The following is a 27,989-nucleotide window of genomic DNA, read 5'->3' as shown; positions in this document are numbered from 1 at the left end:
CTGAGCAGTAACTATTGGGAGTCTCTTGCTGTCACTCGAGACAACAACCAGAAAATGCTTCAATTGTATTTGCAGCTCGGTTATTGTCCCGCCTTTTCCCTTTTCCGATTGGCCAACATTCAGAGTGGGGCTTGAATTCGAAGCGTTCTGATTGGTCCGGAGGGCTTTCTGTTTTGGTCGCCTGCCAGCAGCCGTCTGGAAGGGGAGGGGAGCCGTCTGCCTTCCGCTTCTGGGGCTGGATTGACACACAATGAGGAGCAGAGAGGCCGGGGAGACGCTCCACAAACGCCGCTGTAAATAATTACAACAATCACAGAGGCCGGAGAAACATGGAGAACCAGGTAGGGTCCGTGTCTCCTTTCGGAATGGGAGGTTTTTACGGGGAAAGGGGGAGCACGCGGGCGGTTGGCTGGCAGGGCAGAAATGAATCTTCCTTTCTGCGCGTGAGAAAGGAGAGGAAAAAAAACTCGTAGTTGTTTGGTTCTGGAGCTGTGCTAGCTGGGCACTCATACATCGGTATTTACTACTACAGCTCTCAGCACCGCTGCCTAGCCACATCCAAGCACACAAAGAGACCCCCGCTTGGGTTTTTATTCTGCCCCGGTTCCTTCAGAAACACACGCAAACCGTCCACAGCTCGCGACAATCAGTTTATATCGGGGCTTTTGGTGTAGCTAAGCTAAGCTAATTTATGTATGAGGAGAGTGTCGGCCGTTGGCTAAAGGCTAAGGAGCAGCTACAAGGCGCCGGAGGTATAGATTTGTCCTGCCCCAGGTTAGGCTGCTGAGGCTGGGTGTTGTCTCCGCCGCCAACGGCCTGAAATCTGAACAACACAGAGGAGCTGATAACGCCAGGAATCTTACAACACTCTGGAGTATATTTGCATTATTTGCTCACAGCTGGTTAATGTTCACCACGTTCAGGACTGCACAGGGTTCCTACGCAGAATGGAAAAGTGTTGGGTCTTTTTCAGGTTGGATAAGGATGAGGAAGAAATGTTTGTATTTCCAGATTACTTAAATCATTGTCCAAAAGTTGCAGCCATGCATTTGTCCAGATATGTTTTTCTTTCATGTATCCATTGATTCAAACAATACATCTGTATTTACTTTTACAATTATTTTCCCTTTCATCTAGCATCTATTCATAAATCTACCTCTCAATACTTCATAGATGCATGCATATATATTTTTTTCATTCATTCATCAATGCATAGTTTTTCCATCCATACATCCATTGTTACCTGTATTTCTACAAAAATATATCTATATTTCAGTAGAGCCACTCATCACTGCACACACATTTCCAAAAAAATCATTCTTTTCCATATGTACCTCTTTTATTTCCTCCACTGACTTAAAAAAATCTATTATCATCTTCTGTACATATGAAAATACCCATAATTATCTATTTATCTAGAGGAGTTACAAACACCTGAAATTTTCTGATATTTCATAATTTATTTTTGTAATGCAGTGACTTTTTCCCCCATTTATTTTAGGTATCTAAAATGGAAAAGTATAAATGTCAATATTGCAGATGTGTAGTAGACCTGATTTTAAATTGGAGGAGGTAAAAATGGTCAGAAGTCACATGAATAGAGAAGGACAAGCTCCTTAGAGGTGTAGTAGCTAAATAACAGAAATAAAGTATGCCAAACTGATGCTTTGAGCTGAAGGACTGAAATCTAATGTTCAAACAATACAAGTATGTGTGTAAATTAAAAAATAAGACTGCTACAGCATTGCTGGAATAATTGTCCCTCAATTTATAACACAGGCTATGTTGCTAACCAGAATAACCAAAAAGCATAGTTTGTAGATACAAAAAAATGATTTTGCCAACAAATGTTAATAAATGAAATGTTGGTTTTAGTGGTTGTGCTACTTCTAAATGTATGAGCTGACTTGTAGTAGTAATTTTCTACAGCTCATGTTCCTAGTTTTATAAGTTGATATTTTTCCTGGTTAAACAGCAGCAGAGAATGTGAAGGCTCAAAAGAGACAGTCATCCTGCTTATACATTCTTTTTCTAAAGTAAATGTTGAGATATCTGATGGAAATTTGATCCTACACTGATTAAGTGCTCGTTAATCAAATCAGTTGGGGTTTTTTTTATGTAGCTAACTTGAGTCGTCTTCACTCAGTAACACCATCCAAACTGAAGAGTGTTGTCAACCAGATCCAGTAGTGATTATATATGTTGTATTTAGGAACCAGAAAAAAAACAGTATTTTTGAGGTTTTCATTAAACTCAAGCCACTCTCTTGGAGCAACTCTAATTATTGAATCAATACAAAGTTTGCTAAATTGTAATTTAGTACAAGATGTAACCCTAGTAGCATTGACAAAAGCAGGATTCGTCTGCAGACTGACGCAATCTTTACCATTTCCAAGGTTTTTCTTGCTTTTTGTAAATTTCAGGTGCCAATATGTCTGAAAAGAGGATTTGAGTTAATAGGTTGCATTTTTTTCATGATCTTCTAAGAATGTAAAGGAAGAAGTTCCCAAAATAATTATAGTTTAATTCATATTGTAAAAGTCTTAATGAATCAAACCTCGTTGGGTTGTTCTTTTTCACGGTAATTGGGAGCATAATGAACCTTGTGTTTTAAAATAAACCCTGTCATTAAGACTATAAAACAAACAAAAAGTAGGGTTTTTTTGCTTGCTGTTCATCTTCTGTAGACAAGTCTTCCCTCTACTTCTTCATTTATTGGTCTTATTTGCTCATAAAAATCCCTTTAAAACGATTTAAATATTGGCAGAAGTCTGCAGCTTTTAGTGTTTTATATGTTCTGGTTAAAGACGGTAAATGCATGTAGGTAAATCTATCAGACTGCGTATGTTAGTGGCGAATCCAGTCTCCATGACTTCACAGTGTAATGTATAATTTTAAGGGTTGGTTTCTAATCCACATTTGATTAATGTACAAAATTGCTCAGTTAGGGTTTATCTGAAGATGAACATTTTATTCAGAAAGCTCAGTAAGCCAAATTATAGATCTGCTGTCTGTGGAAGAAATGCAGCTTGGTCCCAAATGCCTGAGGCTGTAGGAGGCTGGGTTTTCAGGGTGAACCCACACACACTCGTGGAAAGTGGCTCATCCACTTTCATGGAGCTAGACTTTATTCAGCGTTGACCCCCTTTGAAGTCTCAACTGCCCAAAGAGGACTTCTGGTACAAGTTAAAAGCAAATTCTAGCTTTTTGGTCTGTTATAACTTAAACTCCAGGTTTGCTACCATTATTGGAAAATGGTGTAATCACACCACTGTTCTATATTTAAAAATTTTGTTCGCGTTCACCTGCAAAGAAAGCGCTCAAATCTGCCAAAAATGTTGCACTCCTGTCTGTTTATTCCAGTCATTTTAACACAAGTTTTTATTCTTCTGTGGGTTGGTAGCATCTTGAAGTTTATTTCAATGCACATATGTTCATGTTAACATAACTACCAGTTTCCAAAAGTAAGAACTGAAATGACAGAAAAACTGGATTTTTAATCAGTTCGAAAGTAGTTTTTATTTTTTACATTCACCCAAAGTAAAAATTGACACTAAAAATGGACCAATCAGAATTTTATGGCCAATTCCTGATCAGTCTTGCCAACTGATATTTCTCTAAGAATTATAATACAGAAGGAACTCATCTTTCACTCGTTTGGCAAATCCTTATTTATGTTGGTGTGCGCTTGTCCTTGAAGTTCTTTGTGCAAATAAAGTGGATTTTGTTTTATATGTCCCCTTTACAGGAACCCTTCTTGTTTCTGCCTGACCTGTCACCGATCAGTGTTAATCAAGGTTGATATTGTCTGATTCTCGTTGACAGATTATTTCTCCGTGTATGACTTGTTAAAGCTCCATAATTGAGTTGTCATTCCCAGTCGTATTATGAAGATCATGTTGCAACGGCAAAGTGTGTCAGTCTGCAGTGGTGGAAATGTCAAGATGATCTGCAGAGTTGTGTGGCGTTTGAATAAACTGGACCAAATCCGAGAAATACAGAAATCTGTGAGTGTTTTGTTTGAATTAAAGTCTCAGGGAAATTGGAATATTGTTGCATCACAGTGGTTTGTTTGGTCAGACTGCCTCATATGCCTATAACTAAAGTGGACTTTATGTGCATCTGATCTCCTCTGTTTCTTATGATCAGATCTTATTGCAGGATCAGTGCAGCTGGGTTGACATGTTTGATTTGTCATGCAGCTTGTTAAATTCCTTACACTCCAATTCACACACCCAGTTTCAAATAGTCACTTGCTTTCATTGGAGGCCTCTCTGACTGTATTTGTAATTGGACAGTGTCTCTTTAGGACGTAAGATTTTCCAAAACAGGTTTACGTTTCACTGTTCCTGCTGGTTGTAAGCTCTGATGGTCTGATCTTCACCCAAAGACAATTTTGGTCATTTCTTGGTGTCTCCGTGTGTGCTCTCTTTGGGTCAGTGTTCCTGCTTTTCTTTCAATCGTTTATTAGCTTGAAGAGATTAATGGATGTTATTTATTTATGGCCGCCGGGAGTTCATTGTTTTCATGGGAGCCAGCAAGTCTGCCAGAATTTGTGTTTCCCCTCAGTTGGAGAGAAAAAAACAGCGTGGTTATGCACACGTCGTCGCTGTTTTAGCAGCTTTGCTTTATTTGCTTTTAAATCCGCCACATTTCTTTTGATCAAAATCCATTATTTTCGCTTCAAATTGTGAATTTGTCTACATATTTTTAATATTTCAGGTGAATAAAAATTGTATTTCTGCAATTAGTACTTATCTGTTTTAAGCTTGTTCTTTTTTCTTCTTGCCTTGTTTTTTTATAAGTTAATATGATCTTTGATTTTAATAGAAAAATCGACATTTGGGTAAAAAAACCCTACAATATAGATGTTATTTATTTATGAGCATTAGAATTGTTGCTACTTTTCCTGGCAAAGTTCTGACTTGGGGTTTTTCTCACTGCTGAACTTAAAATATGACAAACGTATCGCTATGTTTTTGCTGAATATCACAAGCATTTAGTGAAATTAGAATATAGAGAGTCCATCCACCTACTTAAATGCAATATTTGGCACACAGAGAGTTGAAGCTCTGGACTTGACTTATTTACTGTCTGACAGTAAATGATACTAAACCTTTCCTGTTTTAATCATTTAGGATTGCCAACATTTTTGCTAAATGCTTCAGTTCAGAAGTTCCCAACTACTACCTTTATTTGGAAAGGCCAGTTGATTATTTCATGGCTTTGCAAGCTTTGCTCAACAATAACAGGTTATATTTTGCTCACTCTTACCTGAACTTAACTACTCACCTGGAATGACGCAGAGCAAAATGTTAAAATCTTTAGTCGAGAGGAAAATCGGCTAAAATGTAAACATAGCTCCCTTTATCATTCAACCATCAAATATTGGCTCAGTCTTATGAAGACATTCCCAAGCAACAACTTGATATGTGGTTTTATAATATTCAAATTTTTCAGTATTCATTTATTTATATATTTTATTTTTATTTTTTTGCTGAATAAATGAATGGGGGCAAATAACCAAAAACCATTTGGTTTAAAATTTTTGTGCATTACACATCTAATATTTATACAGCTGATTCAACATGCAAAATTACAGAGAAAGCAACTTTCCTTTCCAGATGCTTGATGGTTATATGTTAATCTCTTCCAACAATTAGGCAAATACAACATGTGCGGCCATCATGCTGTGCAGGAAGCAGACAGGGAACGAAATGTCTGTAAAAAAAAAAAACCTGAAAAACATAAAAGACGCTGGAAAGATGTTGGTGAAAGCTGGTAAAAGAGAATTTAGTACAGTGAACTCTGTACCAACTACATGGACTGAAAAGCTACTCTGCAAGGAAGAAGTCGTTTCTCCTAAAGTAGCATAAAGAGTCAGATCCCAGTTTAAAAATGGACTCTGAGGCTGTAGGTGCTTTAATCCTGACCTTTACACTAATTCTGTCAGGAGGAATAAAACTAGATTGTTTGACCCAACTCACACATTATTTTGGCATTTAGCAAGTAAACATACTGGTGGTATTTCCAGTTGGTTTTAAATGGTAAAAGTTTAGTCTGATTTAATGTTATTGTATGTAAACATTTGATTATCTGTTTGTATGCTACTTCTTCTGATTGTATTGCTTTAATTCAAAAGATTATTTTGTGTTTTTATGTTTTGTTAGCCTTTTTGGGTCCTTTCTGCAAAAATACACGTTTCCTAATGTGGTGCTTCTTTTAATTACCTATGAATTGTCCAAACAAAAGAACAAATTAAGCACTTAATTTTGGTTCTGGTTGACAAAATTTAAAAGAAAACTAATTTGAAATGGCTTCAAATAATTATTCAGCTGATTTAAATTGTATGCTTAGGTTGAAGTTTTAATTTTATTACGTTTACACCAACTTTATGAGCTTGACTTTTATTCGAAAGCATAAATATTATCCATTTACAGGATCTTGTTCAATTAAAAGCTTAAAGTTCTTGCAGTCGAGGAGCTGGGGCAAATGACTAAACCATACCTAACTTGAAATATTGGCTTCATTGATTGTTATGCCATTAAAAGAGTGGCTCATTAATTTCCCTTTTATTTGTCAAGTCTGTAATTCATCACTCTCATTTATTCCCTGTTGGGCTAATACATCTTGATTATTGGCAGATATTCATACTCTCGCCCAGCCATTCGGCATCAGATTAGCTGAATTAATCAATAAAATGTCGGCGTAAAATTAAACGTTATATTCAGTTGCTTGATAAAACACTCCAGCCTTTCTCTTTTAGTTTCCTCTCTTTATGTTTTGCTTATCTGATTTTCTGCGACGACTTGTTGGGGGAGGGTGGGGTTAATGATGAGAGCAAGTCCCCCGTCTTCCCCCAGTTGGCACGCCGCAGTCTGGAGTTTAAGGGCATTACTGTCACAGGACAGCCAGGCAGAATGCCAGGCAGAGAGGAGGCAAGCGCCAAACGAGCTCATCGCGGTCCCGTCCCGTCTAATCCCTCCACTCAAGAGCCGCACCGTGCCATTTCCAAATCCCCACATTCTTCAGGCCTTCCCTGGACATAAAATGCCTTTCTGCCCCCCCGTCTCTCTCCACTTCATTCCTCACCAACACCCCGTCTCGGTGTTCTCCTCCTGCACTCCTCTTCATCTTCTATAATCACAGCGTCATTTACGAGGCTCTCTCCTGTTATTGTTCGTGGCAGACAGCAGTAGTCCAATAATGTGCTCCCTTCCTGGACTCCTCTTTTGAGATTGGGCTGGTTGGGCGTCAAATTACTCTTAATTTCACTGAAAGCGTCCCGACACCAGTCCAGCTTTGTGTCTGTCCAGACGCCACCCTTCCTTCCCCTCTGAAGTGTCACCAGACTTTGAGCAGAGACTTGAAGGTTTTTGTTCAAGATGGAACCGGGGAAATGATGAATAGAGGGTCCCCGGATTAATCGCGTTGCCGGCTTCGCTTATGTTTATTTCATAAGATGGCTTAGTTTGCAAGGTGTTTCTGCTGCTGTAATTCATCACCGCAGAAGAAGCGGTATGAAACCACCTGGACAGGGCTCACACTAAAGGTCGTTTACATTATAGATCAGCGTAATTAAATATTTCCATTAGGGATGGACTAATGTACTGAGATCTATCGGTTCAGCCAATACAGAAAACAGGTGAATTGACTTAAAATGTTTATTTTTTAGACGTAGAGAGAAATGTACTGAATAACAAATTTAGTTGTACTGCACCAGTACAACTCACTTAAACAGCAGTTACTTCACAAGGTTGGCCAAGTATGTAAAAATGACACAACTTTAATCTCACTTTAGGAGCATAATCAGCAAATGGACAAAAGCAATTAACTGCAGAGTTCTTTCCTCCATGCTGGAGGTTCGAACTTGAAAATTTTTCAGAGTTTCATTCCTCTGGTAAGGCACGACCCCACCAGTGAGTGGGAGCATCCCACCACTCCAATCCCGGCCTCGGTTATCTCTGACTGGCCACTCCAGGCTGAAGGTCCTTTCCCTCTGTGTTTGGACCTTGAATTGCTAAGTTAAAGTAACTTAAAAACATGTTTCTGAAATTGAAAAAGTTATCTAGAATATTTCCATCAAACTTTTCTGATGCGATACTTCAAAATGTGGATGTCAAACGTTGATGGATATGACTTTGGCTTGTAAAGATGTTCAGCGAAGCTCTATGTGGCTTATTGGCTGAAATAAAGAAACTCATCAATTTTTGGCTTGATCATTTAAAACTATTCAGATTATTTCACATAACCTTTTGTGTTTTTCTTTTTTTTTATATAACTTTGCTTTGTTTTTGTTTTGGTTGCTTTCCAGTGCACGGTGCAGGTGAAGCTGGAGTTGGGCCACAGAGCTCAGCTGAAGAAGAAAGTGACCTCTGAAGGCTTCACCCACGACTGGATGGTTTTCGTCAGAGGCCCAGAGACTGGCGACATCCAGCACTTTGTAGAGAGGGTCGTCTTCCGCCTGCATGACAGCTTCCCCAAACCCAAGAGAGGTAAACGCTCAACATTATATTTAAATGCATGTCTAAACACATATACTTGCACTGTTTATTCAAAACTCCCTTTTTTGTGATGCATCTGATATTAAGTAGTTCTTTAAGCTTTGAAAGAGGTCAGATTATGGGCAGATGATTAAAATAATCTATATCATAGATATATGTGGAATAAAAAAGAATAATCCATCAAATCCAATTTTTATTTCTAAAACTTATGAATTGCTCTACAAATTTGACCATTTAATGAAATGCTTTCAAATTATTCCATCATATTAAGCTGAAGCAGACTGGTACAAAAACAAAAAAGCTAAATGTTTCATATGCGAGAACTTTTTGATTTGAATCCTCATTACAATTGTTTTCAATTTAGAATTTTTTTTAATTTGTTTATTTTAAATTGGAATTATTCTGAAAGGGACACTGAATTAGGGATGAACATTTATTGTATTTATTATTATTGGTATTTTTTTTACTATGATAATTATTTATTTTATTGTGAGAATGATAAACTGCATTACCACTTTTGCCATTTTGTCCTCTGTTGGTTTCATGAAAGTATTACATTAGACATTGATACTTTCGAAAACATCATTAAATGCATGTAAAGTGTACGGTTTAGTGAAAAAAATAAATCTAACTTCTGTAGAAGAAGCCTATTGTAAAAATGGATGCCATTTTGTTACGGGACTTCAACTGCAGCAGTCAGACTACAGATGAATTAAAAGATACAGTAAAGTAGTAGTAAATAGTTTATCGTCACTTGTATGACAGCAAATCCTGCAAAATACTGTGATTAAAATCATCCATGTGAATTGTGTATTGTGTGTGTGTCTTATGCAGTATGTAAGGAGCCTCCATACAAAGTGGAGGAATCGGGTTACGCAGGCTTCATCATGCCTATTGAGGTTTACTTCAAGAACAAGGTGGGAACATCTCAACACTACTTTCTAGTACAAGTATTTTATGGTGTGGAGAAAGAAAATGTGGGATGACAGAGTAGAAAAAAAGCTGTTTGTACATGCCCGAGTCATTGTTTCATTTCCTAAATGGTTCACTCGTCCTTATATATGTGCTATATCTGTATTTGAATTAGTTATCTGGTGTCATTTGAGTATAGGCATATGTTGAATGTGTTGGAACCCTGTTGTTCAAGAAGTGGTCGACTTCAGTCCTCAAAGGGTTGATTCAGGTTTTAGTTGTGGCCCTGCTCCAACACCTGATTCAAATCATCAAATTATCTTCTCAGCCTTTCTGCAAGTTCTTTTTGCAGTCATTCAAGTCTGTGTGTTCAAGCAAGAAAACGTCTAAACCAGCTTGACAGTCCAAACTGTCAAGTGAAAATGAAAACATTTATTTGATTCATTTAAATTTTACCCACCCAAAAATGATTGTTTTTAATCAATCAAATTGTTCATACAGCACGTCTATGCGACAAGTGCTTTAAATAAACACAAAAAAGTCATAAAAGTCACCAAAAATTAAAATCATTGACGATCAAAAACACAAAAATGCTTCAGTGATGCCTTATTAAAAAAGACCATTTTAAATTTTTTTTAAGGATTTGTTTTTTTCTTCATTGGCCAAATTTTTTATCTTTGTTGACTTTTGGTGAAGGACCAAACAAAATCATTTCAAGGGCCATAAATAGCCCATGCACCACACTTTGGACACCCTGGATGGCAGAAGCTCTCAAAGCCTGGAGTTTCCTGCACCTTGTGTTATTTATAAATTAAAACAAAATTAAAATTTATTTTGCAAATCCAAACGTGCTGCTTTCATTTCAAAAACCTTTTATTGTGAAGTTCCTGTAGTTCCTGTAATTGTGTCTTATATGTTTGTAGATATTTTATTTAAATAATTAGTTTTATAAACATACTAGTCACTAAGAGTCTGATTCTTAATTCTGAGGACAGTTATGAATTAAAGAGTTTTATCTGTGAGCTCACATAATTTCTCTGTAATTAATTTCGCAACTTGGTGATTAAATGGTTGCAGTTCAAAAGGAAGAGAATACATTTGTGCTATTAACATTAGTTTGGTGTTCACATAACATTAAGTGTACATAATTCTCATTTCCTTCCTGATTTCTTCAAATTTTCCTTCCAAGAAATGTCACTTATTATTCAGAAAAACTGTTTTATTACAAAAACAGTTTTTGTGTTCCTCTTTTCATTCAGCTTCTCTTGTGGCACATAAAACGAGTTTTAATCCTCTCTCTCTCTGGCAGGAGGAGCCAAAAAAAGTCATCTTCAACTATGACCTGTTTCTTAACTTGGAGGGAAACCCTCCTGTTAACCACCTGCGCTGTGAGAAACTCACCTTCAACAACCCCACCAAAGAATTCAGGAAAAAGCTCATCAAGGCAGGAGGGGTAAGTTTGTCACTGACAGCTTTACTCAACAATAGCTAAGAAGAGTTTAGGTCAAATGACAGTAAAAGTTAGATCACTTTTTTATTTTTTTTATTTCACGCATTAAATACAGTTCCTGGAGTTGTGTTAACCTTTGAAAACAAGAGCATTTTTGGCCTCTGTACACAGCTCCCAAAGTGTTAAATTATTCCGAATAAATGCTTAAAAGTGAGTTGTAGCACCTCTGTGTGAGAATAAATGATACAATTTGTATCATTTCTTCTCAAAATGAGAAGAAATTGCTGCTGGGTAAACTCTGACACGTTAAAGTCACTGCAAGAAAACAATAAAATCCTGCAAGAGTGGCGGCGTTTAATAAAATTCACCTGAGATATTGCCAACAACCCAACTGATCCACATGTAGAAAAGACACAATCGGTAAAAACATAAGCGTTGAACCAACTAAATTATATTAAATACATTGTTGAAAAGCCTTTCTTGTTGATGAGTCTTTCAAAATGTCTCCTGTATGGAGAAGCATTTAATTTATTCTTCCTTTTCCTCATATATTTCCACATGTTATTAATTGAATATAAATCAAGTGATCAAACTTGGAAATCCACACTTGTGTCTTCAGGATCTTATCCGTAAGATATATTTCTGTATTTGAACAACTTTTGGTGTATTGTCTTAATATTGTCAAATTAAAGTAATTGAAAGTATTTTTTTCTATATTTCACCAGAAAAAAAATCCTATTGAGGTCCAGATCTCATTTTCAAGAGGGACCTTAGCAGAAATCCGCAACACACAAGAGTGGCAATAAAAAATGTAAACAAAAAACCTGCAGGCCAATAGTCACCAAAAACATTTCTAATCAAATCCAGGCTCCGGCATGATCTGCTTAGAAATTGTTTCAATATTAGAAAAGATTAGCATTTGCGTTGACCACCAAACAAAACCAAAAAAAACAAAACCAAACATCTGTTCTCACATATTAATTTCAAAAAGCTTTGTGTTCATCAAAACTTTACTTCAAATGAGCTGAACCTCTTCATAATCCCAAAGGCTCCAAATTACTGCCTGCCGTTTTGAACTTGGGAGTCTACCGGTGGTTTTGAGTGTCGGCAGAGAAACACAGTGACTCATGTGTATTTAATTTCAGATACTGGTGGTCCCTGAGGGGGCTGAAGCTATGTCGAGGCCCAGTCCGGACTACCCAATGCTTCCCACCATCCCCCTCTCAGCCTTCTCAGACCCCAAAAAGACAAAGACCTCTCATGTATCAAAGGTAGGACAAAGGGAGAAACGTCATTTGGTTAAAGTCCCCTTAATCACGTGAGATCCGTCCACATTGTCTGCAGGTATAGATGAAATAAAAATGTATATTTTTCCTTTTTGAGAAAAAGCCTGACTCAAGTTAGTAATTGTTCCCAGCTGTTTTTGTGCATTCGTGTGCAGGATTACTCTCTTCTTATCTGCGGAGTGAGGGTGCACATTAGGAGGAAAACTGACTCCTTCGCATTTTTCAAAGATGAATCAGTTGCAGAGTAGACCTGACGAGGACTTTATTCTTTTGCAGGCGTATATTTCTATGATTTTTTTAAAGATATAACCAGAACCTAAAAAAATCTTCTTCATATTTCCTGGTTTTCAGTCTAGCCCTGCATGTTTTGGGTGTTTCCCCAGCAGCCACACACCTGTCTTAAATGAATGTGTGATTAACAAGCTTCTGCTGCATTTTTCAATGCTGAGGAGGTAATGCATTTATTTGAATTAGGTGTGCTGGAGCAGAGGCGCAGTAAAAACATGCTGCACAGTGAGCTCTAAGGGCCATAGTAGAGAACCGCTGGAAATGAATATTTTATTTTTTGATTTCTTAAATCCATATTTTTAGCTTTTAATTGAAGAGATTCTTGCTAAAACTTGACTTAAAGTATAATTAACGTATTTATCTGCTGCCTGCTGAGCATTTCTCCACTTTAAATACTTAATTTTAATTAAAGCTTACCTTGTTTATGTTAGCTTTGACACCTTAAGTAATTAACAAGGTAACTTCCATTTAATCTGCAAATTTCTATAAATTTTTTATGTTTAGGTGCTTTGAAGATCATAAGTATTTTTATTAAAATTAAAGCACAGATTTTATTGAATTTAATTTATCACTGCTCCAAGATTTTTGAGTTCAGAAAACAGATTGAAAAATATCTCTTCTGTCAAACTTTTAGCAACAGATTGGACTTTTGAAATCAGTTTTTAGGTCAAACTTTTCAACTGGTTTCTAGTGAGGGTCACTCAAAGCAAGCTGATGATAAATATTTCCAAACTAAGGAGGAGGAAGTTACAAAAAAGGAACTTGAGATGATAATTCATTGGTTTGCTGTTTTTGTTTGTTTGTTTGTTTGTTTGTTTGTTTTTTAACATGCATCATGCAAAATCCATTGTTGCCTTCAGTTGGTCCAAAACTCTGCAGTGAGAAACTTATCGGGAACCAACAGAAGAGCTCACATCTCCCCTGTTTTTATGTCTTAGCCCTGTTTTGGTTACTTCATGTAATTAATTAAATTTATCCGGTAATTTTAACATGTAAAATTAGCGCTAAATTTACCGCTAATTTTAAATTTAGCAATAAATTAAAAATTCTGACTAAATTTCTGTTACTGAGCTGTAGAGCTGAAACAGATTAATTTACATGGTTATTAAATAATTTCGTAATCGATGAATCGCCACCTGAAGTTTTTTTTTGAATGAACACAAAAAAAAGACGTTTGCTGAAAGAACATCACATTTAGAGCAGTAATTAACCACAACTGTATATTAATATGTACATTTTGAATTCAAGATAATAAAATCTTCTCAGAATTGAAGTGTTTTAGCTATATGAAAGGAATAATACATTATTGGCTTTTAGGCAGTAAGATGTTTTTTTTTTCTTATGAGAAGAAGAAATTTCCATCTTATTGTACAAAATAATGTTGAAAATTTTGCAGAATTTGCCACTTAAAATTTTTTTGTCAGAATAATCAATTATTAAAATAATTGTTAGCTTCAGCCCCGATGAGTCAATCAGAACAGATTGAGGGATTCACATGTTAGGAGTATTAATGTTGCTGCAGATTCAACCTTTGATACAAATAATGAAGCGTTAACTACAGCAGTGCTGCGTTACATTTTAAGTAATAAAATGTTTTGCGTTTTTGTGTATTTTTGATCTTGTACAAAGTGGTTGAGTAAAAAATCTGCAGAATGGGCCAATTACATTTTTTTCAGCTGATCAGAATAATTGGTAGAATACGCATTTTCTTAAGTAATCTGCATCTGCAAACTTTGAGTTAATGGCCATCAGAATGATGCTATTTCAAAATTGACTGACTTGAATATATTCAAGTTTGTGTAGCTTCATGAGCAAACATTTAAGCGTGTAAAATAAACCCTAGATTTAATGCATGTAGAAATTTAATTCTAAAAACGTAGCATTTATGAGCCTGAACTTGCATAATTTATATTGTAGAGCTGATGAAAGTCCTGCTGTTTTCTTTCCTCAGGAACCAAGCAAAGAAGGAAGTGGTGGCAGCAGCAAAGGACCCAAACCACACAAACTGACCAAGGAGCACCGTGAACGATCGCGGAAAGACTCTGAGAGCAAAGGGTCGTCCAAAGGCGACGATCGAGATGGAAGCAGCAAAAGTGGTCGCGACCCTTCCTCGTCCTCCTCTTCGAAAAAGCCGTCAGAGATCAAAGTGAAGGACGAAGTGAAAGTCCAGCCTAAAGCGGCCTTCAAGGAGCCAAAGCTCACCCTGAAGGAGTCGAAGATGGACGGCATGTCCCCTAAAGGAGGGGGGGCAGGAAGTGGCGGGGGAGGCGGAGGAGGAGCGGTGGAGGTCAAAGCTCCGGGGAAACGCCCTTCCACCGTGGAGTCCCCCAAACCCAGCGTGAAGAAGCAGAAGAAGGGCAGCTCCGACGGGCTGAAGGGACCGACGGGCGGCTTGTTCACCGGGACGTCGCCGCGCGTCTCGTCGTCCTCGGCCGTCACCCAGTCCTATGGCGAGAAGAAGCCTTCCAAGGAGAAAGGCCGCTGGCCGCCCAAAAACAAAAATGATGCCCAGGAGTTGAAGGAGCTCAAGAAACTTCCAGAGTCGGAGGAGTCCAATTCAGAGGACGAAGCGTCGTCGAAGTCAGAGGTAGGAGGATTTTTAGGTTAAAAACGACGGCGAAGGGTTAAAACCTGCTGCTACAAACACAAACCAGGATGCATTTGTGACTTTAGAGCTGCTGTAAATGTTTAATTTATCATTTTCTTTAGTAATAATGATTTTGTCATTTTTAGTTTTTCCTACATGCAAGAGAAGAGATGGATGCATTTTTTTTAACTCTTACAATTGGTTGTTTTGTATATATCCAGAAATTTATTTTGAAAATATGATTTTTTTTCTAGTTGTTGCATTGGAAAAGTAATCTTAAAAAAATAATTTGGGAAAAAATTTACAAGTAAAACCAGAATGACCTAATCTGTAATTAACTGAAGAATAACTGGATACGTTTTCATTTGTCTGTAGAATTAGAACTTTTTTTTTTTGCCATTTTTGTGGTAATCAACGCAAGACATAAAGTATTCATTTGATGTTACTCATATGTCCCATTTATTTGTTCATATCATTATTTATTTATTTATTTAACCTCTTGTAATTTTTAAATTTCTGTTTTTCCAGCAATCAGCTGCTTCGAGTCCTTCCAACTCTACTTCCAGTTCTGACTCCAGTTCAGATTCGGACTTTGAGCCTGGACAAAAACCAGGACAAGGTGAGTTTGATGATTTAATAATTAGTTTTGTTTCTACTGATTAACCTTTTAATTGACCCTGGATTTTCAGTTGTCATCACTTCAAGTCTTTAGGGAACCCTTAACACCTATGAATTTTATATAAATTGTTTTAATCCCAACTCCAGACAGTGGCATAGTTATAGCTTCACCTGGTTCAAATTTCTTAAAACATTTTTAAATCTCCTATAAATGTTTGTTTAATCATTAGTTTGTCTGAAAAATAAACAACACATCAGCTCTTGATTTTAAGACGAGCAGAAAGAGCCAAGCTTTTCAGATGATGTTAAAATTATTATTTCAGCTGAAATTATCAAGCATTCGCTACAGGAAGGCTGTTGTTACATTTTAGGAAATAAAATGCTCTTTATTATTTTAAAAAGTGTATTTCTAATAGTTAAATGAAATATCTCCAAAATGTGCCAATTTATTTTATTCAATTAATCAATTAGTCATCAGAATAACTCATTAATTGGTTACTTAATCAATCCGGACATTTGAAAATTATAACTAGGTATAGTTTGTCTCTCCTCTTGTGGTGAACTTTATATTGCTCCTGTTTTAAACAAAGTAAATCGCCCAAAAATTCTAAAATTAATAGTTTCAGCCACAACTGCATTCCATTTGAGAGACATTAATGGTTATGGTTTGGTAAATTGTTGGATTAAAACGTTTTAATCTGTTTAGATGATAAAATTGACGTTAATTATTTCCGTTCTCGTCTCAGGCCCGCTCAGATCCATGGTGGAAGAGATCCAGTCAGAAGAGTCGGATGATGACGACAGCAGCTCAGAAGAAGAGACGCCTGTCAAAACAAACCCCCCCAACCGCGACTCTCGGTCAGTTTGAACCAAATCACAAAGTTTTAAGCTAGAATCTGTAATTTATGCATGCAGATTACGTTTTATTCCCAGCATTTCAGGCTTTTTTTTTTTTTTTTTTTTAAGCCATCTAGAGAATGTAGTTCAGGCAAACTGATTCACTTGACTGGCTGCTAAAAGTCTCTACGCATCATCAGATTTCACATTTACAAGTGCCAGACAGTTCCTTTAGTCTGTTTGAATGACCTCTGACCTCGACCTGTGCCTCCGACAGACTCAGCCTGGACAGTGAGAGTGACAGCAGCGACGAATCGCACCGCCCCAGTCGAGACCCCGCCCCACCCCCACAGAAACACGGCTCGTCCAACAACAAAGTGAGTCACCCACCAAGAGTTTTATTGTGTTTTTAATCAGCGCGCTGACGGGGATTTCAGTCGTCTGCTGGAGCCATGTCTTGATTCTGGTGCTGCTCAAACATTAAACCACAGTGAAACACAAATTAAAGAATTGTAGAAATGACTTTTAAGTTTTGAAGATTTGCATTTAGAAAAACACGTTGAGAACTGGAGGCAAACAGTCATTTAATAAACGGCGTTTGATAAGCGGATATGACCCAGCTCGTGCAAAACCACAACGAGCTGATGCAACATTTCAAAGAGCTGAAGTTCAAGTTCCTCAGAATAATAAGAGACAAAGACAAGATCTTATAAACTTTGTATTTCATGGATGCTTAAAGCAGCTTTACAAGCTCTTAGGTGACAGAGTGTACTTACAGCTTGTTGCAATAAGCAATTAATTAGTCGCATAATAAATTAAAACAAGCTCAATCATTTAGATTTGCATGATTGGTAGAAAGAGAGAGAAAGAAAAGCAGACTGGATGACAAAAAGCTGAAGATTAGCTCTTTATTTTGAAGGGCAGCTTTGTTTACAAATTCTGTGCAATCCATTTTATTTTTTTGTTTTGTTTATTTGGGAAGTTTAAAATGTCTTTCAGTTTAAGTGTTAAACGTTCATTAGAAATGAGAGATTATTGATCTTTGAGAGGGAGTACTTACATTATCATATTACTTGAATATGGTCTCAAAATGTAAAGAATAACTTCTGGGACAATTTATCTTTTCTGCCACAGGTTGTCCGAAAAAGTCCAGATTCCTCTTTTCGCTCGGAGAAGGTGATGAAGAAGGGATACGACAAGGTAGGAAGGGTAAATCAAACTTTTTATGTCTAAACTTAAAAATAAAATTGCTACAATACAGTTTTATTAAGAAACTAAACAAATCTTTGACTATTTTACCTTTTTAACACACTTTTGTTTGTAGGTATGAGAATCAAAACACCGAAAGTTGTTCAATAAATCAATCAATTTGTCAAGTTACTATGATTTCTGACTCTGAACATGATCAATTTTATTGTTGTAATCCCGGGGTGCCCTAGTAAACAGAGATGATGCAGAATAAAAACCATTTATTAAATTTGTCTGAATAAAAAAATACTTTTGTTCCTGGGTATCAATTAAAAACATTTTCTAGACCAGGTGTCTGCAACTTTTACAATCCAAAGAGCCATTTTCAGCCCCAGTCCATAGAAATTATTCAGAGCCACAAATAGAATGACTTTTTTTAAAAAGATAAATATGTACTGTAGGGATTTTGTTGTAATTTTTAGAGTCAAAGCTGCATTTTGATATTTGTGTAAAAAATTCAGATCTAGAAATCTACCTTTTGTTGTGGAAATTTAATGCAATTATTCCACAACAAATGAGGATTTAATACCAAGAATAATTTGCATTTATTGCTGTATCTATGTATATTTAGAATCTTTGAACCTCTAGTTACAGACTCCTATTCTAGACCAACAAAATAAAAAATATTCAACCCAAAACTTATCAGTTTGTTTTATTAAAGGAAACATCTGACACCTGTTCAGCTCTACAGTCATTCTTTTCTATGTTTTATTTAAATTATTACATGATGATTTGGCAGAAAAAAAAGAAAAGAGTTCACAATATTTTTTTGTATCTATTTAGCATTTCTATTGAATAACTAGTTTCAATTTTCTGTTTCGGGTCAAAAGTTCGGACTCCACTGGTTCAAGCTTAGAGAAAAAAGAAAAGAAAAAATCGTCAAAGAATCAATCAATCGATAACTAAGTTGTTCCTGTGAACTTTCTGTTTTCTGACGTCTTGTTTCCCTGGCGAATGCTGCAGGCCTACACAGAGGAGCTGGTGGACCTCCACCGCAGACTGATGGCATTAAGGGAGCGAAACGTCCTGCAGCAGGTGAGCGATCCGACCTTTCTCTGCCACATTTGCGACTGTTGTGGTTGAACCTGGGGTACTGAAGAGCAGAAATGCATTTTAAAGCCACATTCTAATGTATTTTATTGAAGTTTCATGTCATTGATCAATAGAAAGAGGAGGATTATTAAGAATATGTTCCACTTTATTCTGTTACTCTGTAAAGAAAATCAATTTTAAGTTACATTAGTAAATTGCGGTTAATTAAGGGATAGTTTTACTAAGTTTTCTTGTTTCTACACCTGAGTGCATCTAAATCTGCTTTTCTTTGCTGTATTTAAAACCTGGTTAAACACAGGAAGCGTTTTAAATGAAGACTTTATTCCTGAGAAGAGATTAATACATAGACATGTATGAATGGTCTATAAAATGGTACAAACATGACACTGCTCGTTTTGAAAACCTCAAAGGACTTGAAGCTCTAATTTTATCAAGAGGATTTTATTTTAGGGGCGATGAATACAAACGTATGGATCACTTTTCTAGTGTCTATTCGAGACGCATTGATCCAATGCTTTGTGCTCTGAGTGACATCTTGGTTTATTTATCTTACATTATTTTAATTTCTAATTGCACTTTAAACCATTTGAAATAATATTTGTTGCACTTTATTTTTTATATCTGACCTGTTGTTTTTCTCAGTTTGTTTCTTTGTTGTTGAGTTTATACACGTTTGACCAAACTTGTGCAGCCATTTGTGTGTTTAATTGTTTTACTGGTGGAGAGTTATCAAAAAATTTGTAATTTGTTATATTTATGTCTGTTGATTAAAATAAAAAAAAAAAAGAAATTTGACAATTTAGCACCATTTTTTTGTATTGAATATTAAATCTCAGACATTGGTATTGGTATCAGAAGTGAAAAAAGTGGATCGGTGCATCTCGAGTTTCTATTGTTAGAGAAAAATAATACATTAAACATTTTTTTTCCATATGACAGTTATTAATTTTCCTATGTGATCTGTAGTATGAAATCCCAATAAAATACCTTTTTGGGGCTAAAACATAAAGATATGTGAAAATGTGTGGACACTTCCTGCTTCATGTCCACCTTTCTGACTGAAACTTTAATAGTTTCTGTTTTCGTCCTGCAGATTGTCAACCTGATCGAGGAGACCGGCCACTTTAACGTGACAAACACCACCTTTGACTTTGACCTCTTTTCATTGGACGAGTCCACCGTCCGCAAACTACAGAGCTACCTGGAGGCGACGGCCACGTGACAGGAAGCGGCGGGGGCCGGCGTGTGGATGTCAGCGGCAGAGGTAGCCTCGCCATCATGCCTGCTCTTTGCGGAAGAGACGAGCAGAAACGTCTGCCGCGGCCTTTTCACAAGCCTGACTGAAGCATCGAACAACCACACCATGAAACAGAAACACACAAACAGTCGCAAGCACACAACACCACCTTCACGTGACGCTGGGGAGGAAACAGGAGGAGGAGGAGGAGGTGGTGTGTGAGGAAACGCTGGAGCATCTGACCTCCGTCTGGTCAGGGTTTTCACTACACACTCTTCGAATCTGTGCTGAGCTGAGGAATTCGCCCAACAAACCCCCACCCCGTCCCTCCCTCCTGCACTTAAACCGCTCCCGCCTTTGCAAACCTAATACTTCCCCTCCTCCTCCTCTTCCTCCTCTCCTCCCCCACATGCACACTCCTGTCTGAGCAGAACACTCCGGCCCCTGCGTTGTCAGCTGGAGCTCATTTTTCTTCCAACACACTCCTGAGTTGCGTGTGAACGCCGTCCATGAGTCTGCGCGCGACTCGTTCTGCTGAGGTTTAAGAGGACATGTTGTCTTTGTGGTCACCGACTTCTTTGTTTATGAAACTTGAGCACAAACAGCCGGTTGCATTTCTACCACCAGTCACTCGCCAACAAGCACACTTTGCCCTGCTAACCCCCCTGTTTGGCATTATTAGTTTATAAGCACTGAAAATGCTTTTAACACACTTTAGTTTTCTTGTAAACGACAGAAAAAGCTTCCCGACATTTTTTATTTTATTTTTAAAAGTAAAAACATTGATTTTCTGTTATTTTCTTTCATCTGTAAAGTGTTTGTTAGAGGTAATTGATGGTTGTCTTCCAGAACTTTTTTTAATCACTACAGAAAAGATTAATAGTTGCCTCAATGTTGTTGCTTCATTATAATTGGATACAAATTACACTGAAAGTAGCACACTTTTGTTTTTAATTTAAAAAATGTTAACTTTTGTCATTAAATTGCAAAATTAAGGTTACTTTCAGTTAAGATTAAGAAAAGAGAGGCTTTCCGGTTAAGATTGAATTTAAGTTGAATGACAAAGCAACAAAGAATAATTATATATTTTGAGTTTATATTGAATATATTTGCATTTTAGTTACAATCAGACTTGCATTCAAGCTTTCAAGTGCTCTATCCTTTTGTTGGATAGCCTGAGACGTTTTCCACTGGGTACTGAAACATTTTTTTCAAGAAAAATGTTACAAGCTTAAATTACATATTTATTATTTATGTAAAAAAAAAGGCACCTGAACTGAAGGGATGAACATGTTTAAAATCAGCAAGGTTTTCTGATTGGCAGCTCAAGCCATGAAACATCTGAATTTATTTACTATTAAATTACATCAGAGTTTACAACAGCCACTTTTCATGAATTGCATAAAAATCAGGGAAAATGCTTTGATGCCTAAATGTTAATCTTTTTTAATCCCTTTTATCTGTTGAATTAAAACAGAAACATCTTTATTCTTCTCTCTCTGTGAAGTCCGTAAAAACTGTAAGCATCCTCTCACAGAAAATTAGAGTCAACCGGCAAAATGCTAGCATCTTTACCAAACAAGCAACTTGGCTAAAAGATTCATTCTTACGGTACGAAATAGATCAGAATAGGATGATTTTTCTTTCTGTGATCAAAAGCTAAAATGTTTTGCCTTTAAAACTAAGGAAAAAATAAAACGGTGATCGTTCAAGTTTGGGAGAAAACTTGCTAAAAACCAATTTAAGAGTAAAAGTTTTGCACAGTGCTCTGTGTCATTATTGCCTTTTTTTTGTTTTCAGTGCTTGTAAACACAGTAAGGAGGGGTTGTGGTGAAGTGATGCATATTTTCTCCTGTGTGTGTCCCGCTCCGGTTTTCAGCTGTCTGTACGTTCGAAAACACGTGTTCTGTTGGCTTCCTGTGCTTTCCCACTGAAAGCTGAGCCTTGACCTCCAGCAGACCCCTTAACGCCCCCCTCCACCCACTGCTGCATCCCCTCTGCTCTGCGTGAATGAAAGGGCTCCAAAGCTCCTGGCCACAGCAGTGGAGGATCGCTCCTGAATTTGCCTTCTAGGTGGGGTGGAAAAAAGAAACAAACACAGTAGCCATACTTCCCAAAAAACAAAGGGGAGAAAAAGGGGGGGGAGGGGCACGCTTTTTTACATTTTATTTTTCTACAAGTGCATTTTGTGTATTTATTCCCAAGACAACCTGTGGGCTCTGAATGTATATTGCTTTTACTTTTTTACGGCTTGCAACAGCCCCACTCCAGTGCCTTTTCCTGCAGCGCGCAGCACTAAGCGGGGAGTGTGCGCTCTGCTAGCGTCGCTCACACAGATCGAAGACCCCACCCTCCCCCTCCTACTATAAGCCCCTCCTGGGGGGAGCAAGTGTTAATTGGGATGCCTGAACATCCAGTATTGTCTTAATGGTTCCCATCCCTGCTGTGGTCCTTTTTTCATTTTTTGTTAAATCAAGAATATCTCCGTTAGTCCAACATAATTGATAGTTTTTGTGGATGGTGGTCATTTTTTTCTGTTCTAAGGTTAGGGTTTGTTTAAAAAAAAAAAAAAAAAAAGGAAAAAAAAACATCAAAATACTGTGGTAGTTTCTCACTTTAATTAGCTCGAGCTTTTTTTGTTCTGCGTTGTGTGTCTTTGTGAGTGTTTGTCGTCGTCGATGAAAAGGGTCTGACCCTCTTCGGCCGTTTGATGGTCGTACGGCGTCGCGCTCGATCGCAGGACGCCAGGCTCTTAAACGGCTACAATAACGAGCGCGAAGGCAGATGGAAAAGAAACGCTCCTCTTCCCCCCCGTGGCGTCCATTAATGGCGGAAACGTCTCACTGAGGCCTGAGTCGAGACGGCAGCTCGATTGATCGGGTGGTCTAGAGAAACTGGCTCACTAATTACATCGGTTAGATCGTCACTGTAAAAGTTTACACTCCTGAAACATTTTCTCATGTGAAGTCGACCAAATTCACTTCATTCTGTTTGGATGTCATACACATAAGATGGCGAGGAAAATATCTACACGACTTCTTCCGATTGGGTCGACCCAAGGTTTAAAAATGATTCTTTTTTTATATCAGATTTGAGTTTAATCAGTTTTTCTTTTCTAAAAATAAAATTAGAGGGTAAATATTTTCAAAAAGTGGCCAAAGCTACAATAAATTTAGCTTAATTCATAATTTGAACAGAATAAAAAAAGCAGTTTTACCAGAATATCTTAATTATGATTTTCGAGAGGAAAAAAGGTGATGTTACATGAACTGCTCAAAGATTAGTTTTGAAGCATTTTTTAGTTCAGTTTTGGTTTATAGATGCTTGTAATTCAGTGTAGGAATGGTTTTGGTTTTGTACTTAAAAGCCTGAGTGCTCATTTAATACATTACTGTAAACGGCTATAAAAGCAAACTTTAGAGGGTTTTCCTCTCTTGAATCTGTACGTTATTTTTTTAATTTAACCTGTTTGTTTAGCAGATTATTTTCCCTCAGATAAGTTGTTTGTTACAGTTTCTCCTCCATCAGTTTCAGTGAGACCAGAGATCATTGTCTTGATCCAGGCCCTCGGTGTGTTTGGAACACACACGCGCACACAGTCACACACACACACACACACACACACCGGCCCACTGTGGGACAGTAGATGAGTGGGAGGTCGTCTCCCTCGTCTGCCCACTGTGTTTTTATTCTGACGCTTCGATAGCTTTAATTCTTCCTCTCTCTTCGTTTCTCTTCCCTGCCTGACTCCATTTTTAAAATCAGAATAAAAACAAACCGATCCGCGCGGCCTTACTCACCCTGCCAGTTGCCTCCTTCCTCTCTCTTCCTCTTTCTCTCTCCCCTGCTCGCCCGCCCGCCCGCCCCTCCCTCTCTCACCCGCCGCACCTCCATTTCCTCGAGGTGCGCCTCCCTCCGTCAACTGAACTCCCGGCCACGATCGCTGAGAACGAACTCTGAAGCTGACTTAGAAAAGAATCGATGAACAACTTTCCTCTTTTTCTGTGCACCAACTTGAGAACTTCTAGGTCCTAGTTCATGAACTCTGACCCCTGACCAGGCACTCATTCAGGGGGGTCACGATGGGAAACTCTTTCCCCCCAGTTTTATTTATGGACCTCTGCACTTTTGGCTGTGATGACTTCAGTACTTAAGTAGTTACCGAAACTGTATTTTTAAGGATTTTATACAATATTTACATGCAATACAATATAAATTGATTCGTTTTTCCTTTGCCAATCTTGTTGTTTTTATTTAATTTTGTTTATTTTGGCATATGATGTCATTATTTACAAACAGACATGGCCGTCGAGTCCATTTCAGGCACGTTGTTATCCCGATGTGATTTTTGTGTTTTAATGAATCTGAACACCAAGAAGCAAGAGGAAAAATAGGCTCGCCTGTTTTTGTTTATTTTTTTATTTCTAATACCATCTGCGCCTGGATGAGATTCTTAAATGATGAAAATACACTGGTTTTACGGTATAAAAGCAGAAATCTGAACAGATGTTGAAATTGCTTTCATTTCAAACAATAAAAGCAAAAATAATTGCAGCTGCTACTAAAATATTTTCTAACATTTTGAGCGATGCACTGCTTGGCCGGTCAGATATCGGAATCTGGTAATTTTCTATCGATCGGTTTTGATCAGTGAGTCAAATATTTTTTGAAAAATCAATCTTTAGTTTCCTTTTATCTGTAAAACTAAGAGCTGCCATTATTTTTCTATAGTTTCACTAACAAACCGCTTTGATCTTGGTGCAAGTTAATCTGATAATTTAGGGACTTGTGCTTTCATTTAGAAATGGGGACATTCTCCTAATTTTTTCTGTTGGATTTAGCACTATTACCTCAGTCAATAAACCTTTACTTTTATTTGTTTTTTTGGTCAAAATTTTCCTTGACAAATCAGAATTGGAGAAATCAGAGAATCTCTAGCAAAAGCCTGATCGGTGCGTTGGATTGTAATACGTAGACTTAATCCTAATTTAGTAGTGGTTGTGATTTTTGCGCAGAATATTCTAACTTTTTGACATTATTTAGATAAACACAGTTAGAATAAAGTCGTGGTAGTTGTGTATTTAGGTTGACTAGCTGTAAATTAAAACAGTATTGATGCATCGATCAGGATTTACCGATTTCTGTCTTTGTTTCTGGTTAAAGTCACGCTGCGCCAGACTTTCAATGACTTCAGATTCCTACAAAACTAAAAAGGAAAAAGATCAAATGTGAAAGTAAACATGTCCTAATTTAAATTTAAAATAGGGCTGGACGATGTGACTTAAAAATATCACTTTTTTTAAATCAAAATTAAATTTCTAATTTTAATCTTTTTTTCTTTCTTTCTTCCTGTTAAACAATATATACAAATGACCGAAATTGATGCTTGTATTTTAATTATTTATTCTGTGAATTGACCTCAAAGTAAAAATAGATGTTCGGTGTGCTGAACTAAAGGAAACCCCCCAAAAATCTACATTTTCCAAAAGTTATTCAAAACAGAAAACTTGATTAATTTGTAAAATGAATTTATCAAAGCAGCAAAAATAAAAAAATGTTTTTAAAAGCTTTAGAAATGGATTAAAATCCTTATTGGCATTTCAAAGCTTTACTTAAAAAAACAAAAACATTAAGATTGAGAAATGTTGAGTCCAATGGAAAACATTCTTAAATGATGATCTCTTAATTTTGAATTATTTAAAAGGGAGTAAAAGTTTAAAAATTAAGTTTTCCACGTTTGACCCACTGATGGAGCCGATCGAGGGAAAATCTGCTGCCAGACTGTTTGGAAAGTTTCTACATCATGAACGTCGGCAAGCTGGAAAACTTAAGAAAGCTAAATTAGAAGGTAGGAGTTTCAGCCAGCTGTCCTGCAGTCTGCAGCAATAAGTAGGGGCGGGATGGCTTCAGATTTCAGATTAATCCCAGATTGGAAAAAGAAATTCTCTGAAAAACAAATATTTTCAAAAAAGTTTATAATTTTACTAAATTATGAGAATAAAGAGACAATTTTGACAGAACGTCTTATAATTGATAGAAAAAGGTCATTTTAATGAGAAAAATGTTTTAGATTAACACGACCAACTCAATCCGATCACTTATTTTTCTTCTAGATTCACTCCTGTCACTGATAATTTGATGCTGAAGTGTTAAAATATGAATTATTTTCTTTAAACCAAAAACAAATTTTTGGTGTAGTTCTCCATTAATTACTTGTTAATTCTTCTAATATTACGACTTTATTCTCATAATTAAAGCAAAACGTAGACCGTCCCTAAAATTCAAAGTCCAACGAAGTGGAAGCTGTAAAACATGAAGGACTTTGATCTGTGGAAACTCAAGGATTAGTTTGGTGGGAAAAAGACAGACTTGATCTTTAAAATCCAGGCTTAGGCATGACTGCTAAAATATAATCTGTGCTTTTTGCTGCTGGAAATGGAACATCCAAACAGAAAAATCTGCCTTTGATGGCCTGGAATTTTTTTTTTTTTTATGTTTTAAAGCTGTAAGTTTTTAAAATCTTGATCCCAGTCAGCGACACATTCCCAGTACAAATAACACTTTCATTCCTGGACTTGATTGAGAAAACCTGACTTCCTGCATCATATCTAGTTTTCAGTTCCAAACACGGACGTCCGTTCTTTATTGTTAATGTTTTTATGGAACAAATCCATCCCAGATGAGCTGGAAAGTGAAGGCAGCTGCTGCCTCTGCTCAGATTCAGTGCATTTTGTGCCTTGATAACTTTTAAAACAACCAGGAAATATTTCAGTTCCGCTCCTCCTCCAGTGAGCTGAGGCTCATGGGTAATGTAGTGAAGTGGGACTGATGAAAGAAAGCAGTGGGAAAGCCTTTGCGCTGTAACTGAGGCAGCTCGGACTATATTATGTGTGTGTTGTGCCGCTGCAGCGGAGGGTTATCTGCTGTGTGGAGGGGAGATGCGGGGCGGGAGGGCGCCATGTGCGGACCGGCTGTTTCCTGTGTCGTTTGTGTCATAATGTGTCTGTGACTGAGGGGACAGGGTTGCTTGTATTTATAAGGGTTTGATTTGTTTTCTAACTGGGGGTTGAAAAAAAAAAAAAAGAACGTTCCGCGTTTGTGTTCAAAGCGACGACTAGAAGAACTAATGACGAACTGAACGGCAAAAAGAACAATTTGGTATTTTTGAAACGAAGCAAAACTTGGCATTGCGATGCCACCATGTGGCCATATGATGCAAGTTCACGACGAGGATGAAACCTTTATTTTAATGTTATTTTTTATTATTATTATTTTGAAATTGTATTATTAATAAAGTCATTAAGAACTGAAACACTGCGCTCTGAGTGAAGTCTTTGACCGGCGTGTGACCCCGGGGTCACCCCGGGTTCATGGGAAGTTCATGTTGTGGTCAGCGCAGACCGTTTGGGGTTAAAAGGTAACGGGGCATGCTTTTTGGTAAAAACTGATCAATAAACCTGCTTTCAGACTCAAACAACAGGACTTATTTGCAATTCACAAGTGGAAGAGAATACTGTGAAAGGACAAAGTCAAATGTCTTTTTTTTCCTTTTGCTCGCCAACAAAGGCAAACGTCACCTTTTCCACATTTTATGCTACAATCCTTATTCTAAATGGCATAGAGGTAATATGTTTCCTCGAAATCCTGCACTGCAAAGTTGAGTTTTGTGAATTTATTAAAAATGCAAAAGATAAAGCGCAAAAATGTATGTTTCTTCAACTAAAACTGAGTTTACTTGTGTTAAATTCAGTAGATTTCACTTAATTTGGAAAGACACAGACCCAGGGCTGAAATTATGAATTGATTATTAAAATCAACTAATTTATACATTGATCAATCATTAACTGGACTATAGGGACTCAAAAAAAGAACAGTTGCTGAAAGAACTGCATATTTATAGCAGGAAATAAGCCAAAACTGTTAAATATCTACATTTTGCATTTAAAATAAATAAAATTCCTGTTTTATA

At 37.1% G+C, this 27,989-nt stretch overlaps 1 protein-coding gene across 2 annotated transcripts; it reads left to right on the top strand.

The window, feature by feature from the left end:
• The first annotated feature begins 229 nt into the window (after positions 1-229).
• mllt1a (MLLT1 super elongation complex subunit a) lies at positions 230-27,131 on the top strand. Of its 2 annotated transcripts, none has more exons than XM_055054882.1 (12): positions 230-341; positions 8,315-8,495; positions 9,339-9,421; positions 10,726-10,869; positions 12,012-12,137; positions 14,392-15,027; positions 15,556-15,646; positions 16,392-16,503; positions 16,760-16,859; positions 17,617-17,682; positions 18,694-18,765; positions 19,877-27,131. In XM_055054882.1, exons 1-12 carry the CDS (start codon positions 330-332, stop codon positions 20,003-20,005), a joined length of 1,752 nt encoding a protein of 583 aa, XP_054910857.1. In that variant the 5' UTR covers positions 230-329; the 3' UTR covers positions 20,006-27,131. The 2 variants fall into 2 exon arrangements, with proteins under 2 accessions (XP_054910857.1, XP_054910850.1); XM_055054875.1 differs by having other exon boundaries at positions 17,617-17,691.
• Positions 27,132-27,989: the final 858 nt, after the last annotated feature.

This window comes from Poeciliopsis prolifica, unplaced genomic scaffold, assembly GCF_027474105.1.
Source record: "Poeciliopsis prolifica strain line A6 unplaced genomic scaffold, Auburn_PproV2 SCAFFOLD002, whole genome shotgun sequence".
In the NCBI taxonomy this organism is placed as follows: Eukaryota; Metazoa; Chordata; class Actinopteri; order Cyprinodontiformes; family Poeciliidae; genus Poeciliopsis; species Poeciliopsis prolifica.
The sequence above is the reverse complement of the archived record's forward strand: the minus strand, read 5'-3'. Positions and strand labels throughout refer to the sequence as shown.

Bases quoted from the DNA above. Each gene is read 5' to 3' on its own strand.
- mllt1a (XM_055054875.1), top strand. The intron at 15,647-16,391 runs GTGAGTTTGATG...TTCTCGTCTCAG, and splicing joins TGGACAAAAACCAGGACAAG to GCCCGCTCAGATCCATGGTG. The intron at 16,504-16,759 runs GTCAGTTTGAAC...TGCCTCCGACAG, and splicing joins CCCCCCAACCGCGACTCTCG to ACTCAGCCTGGACAGTGAGA.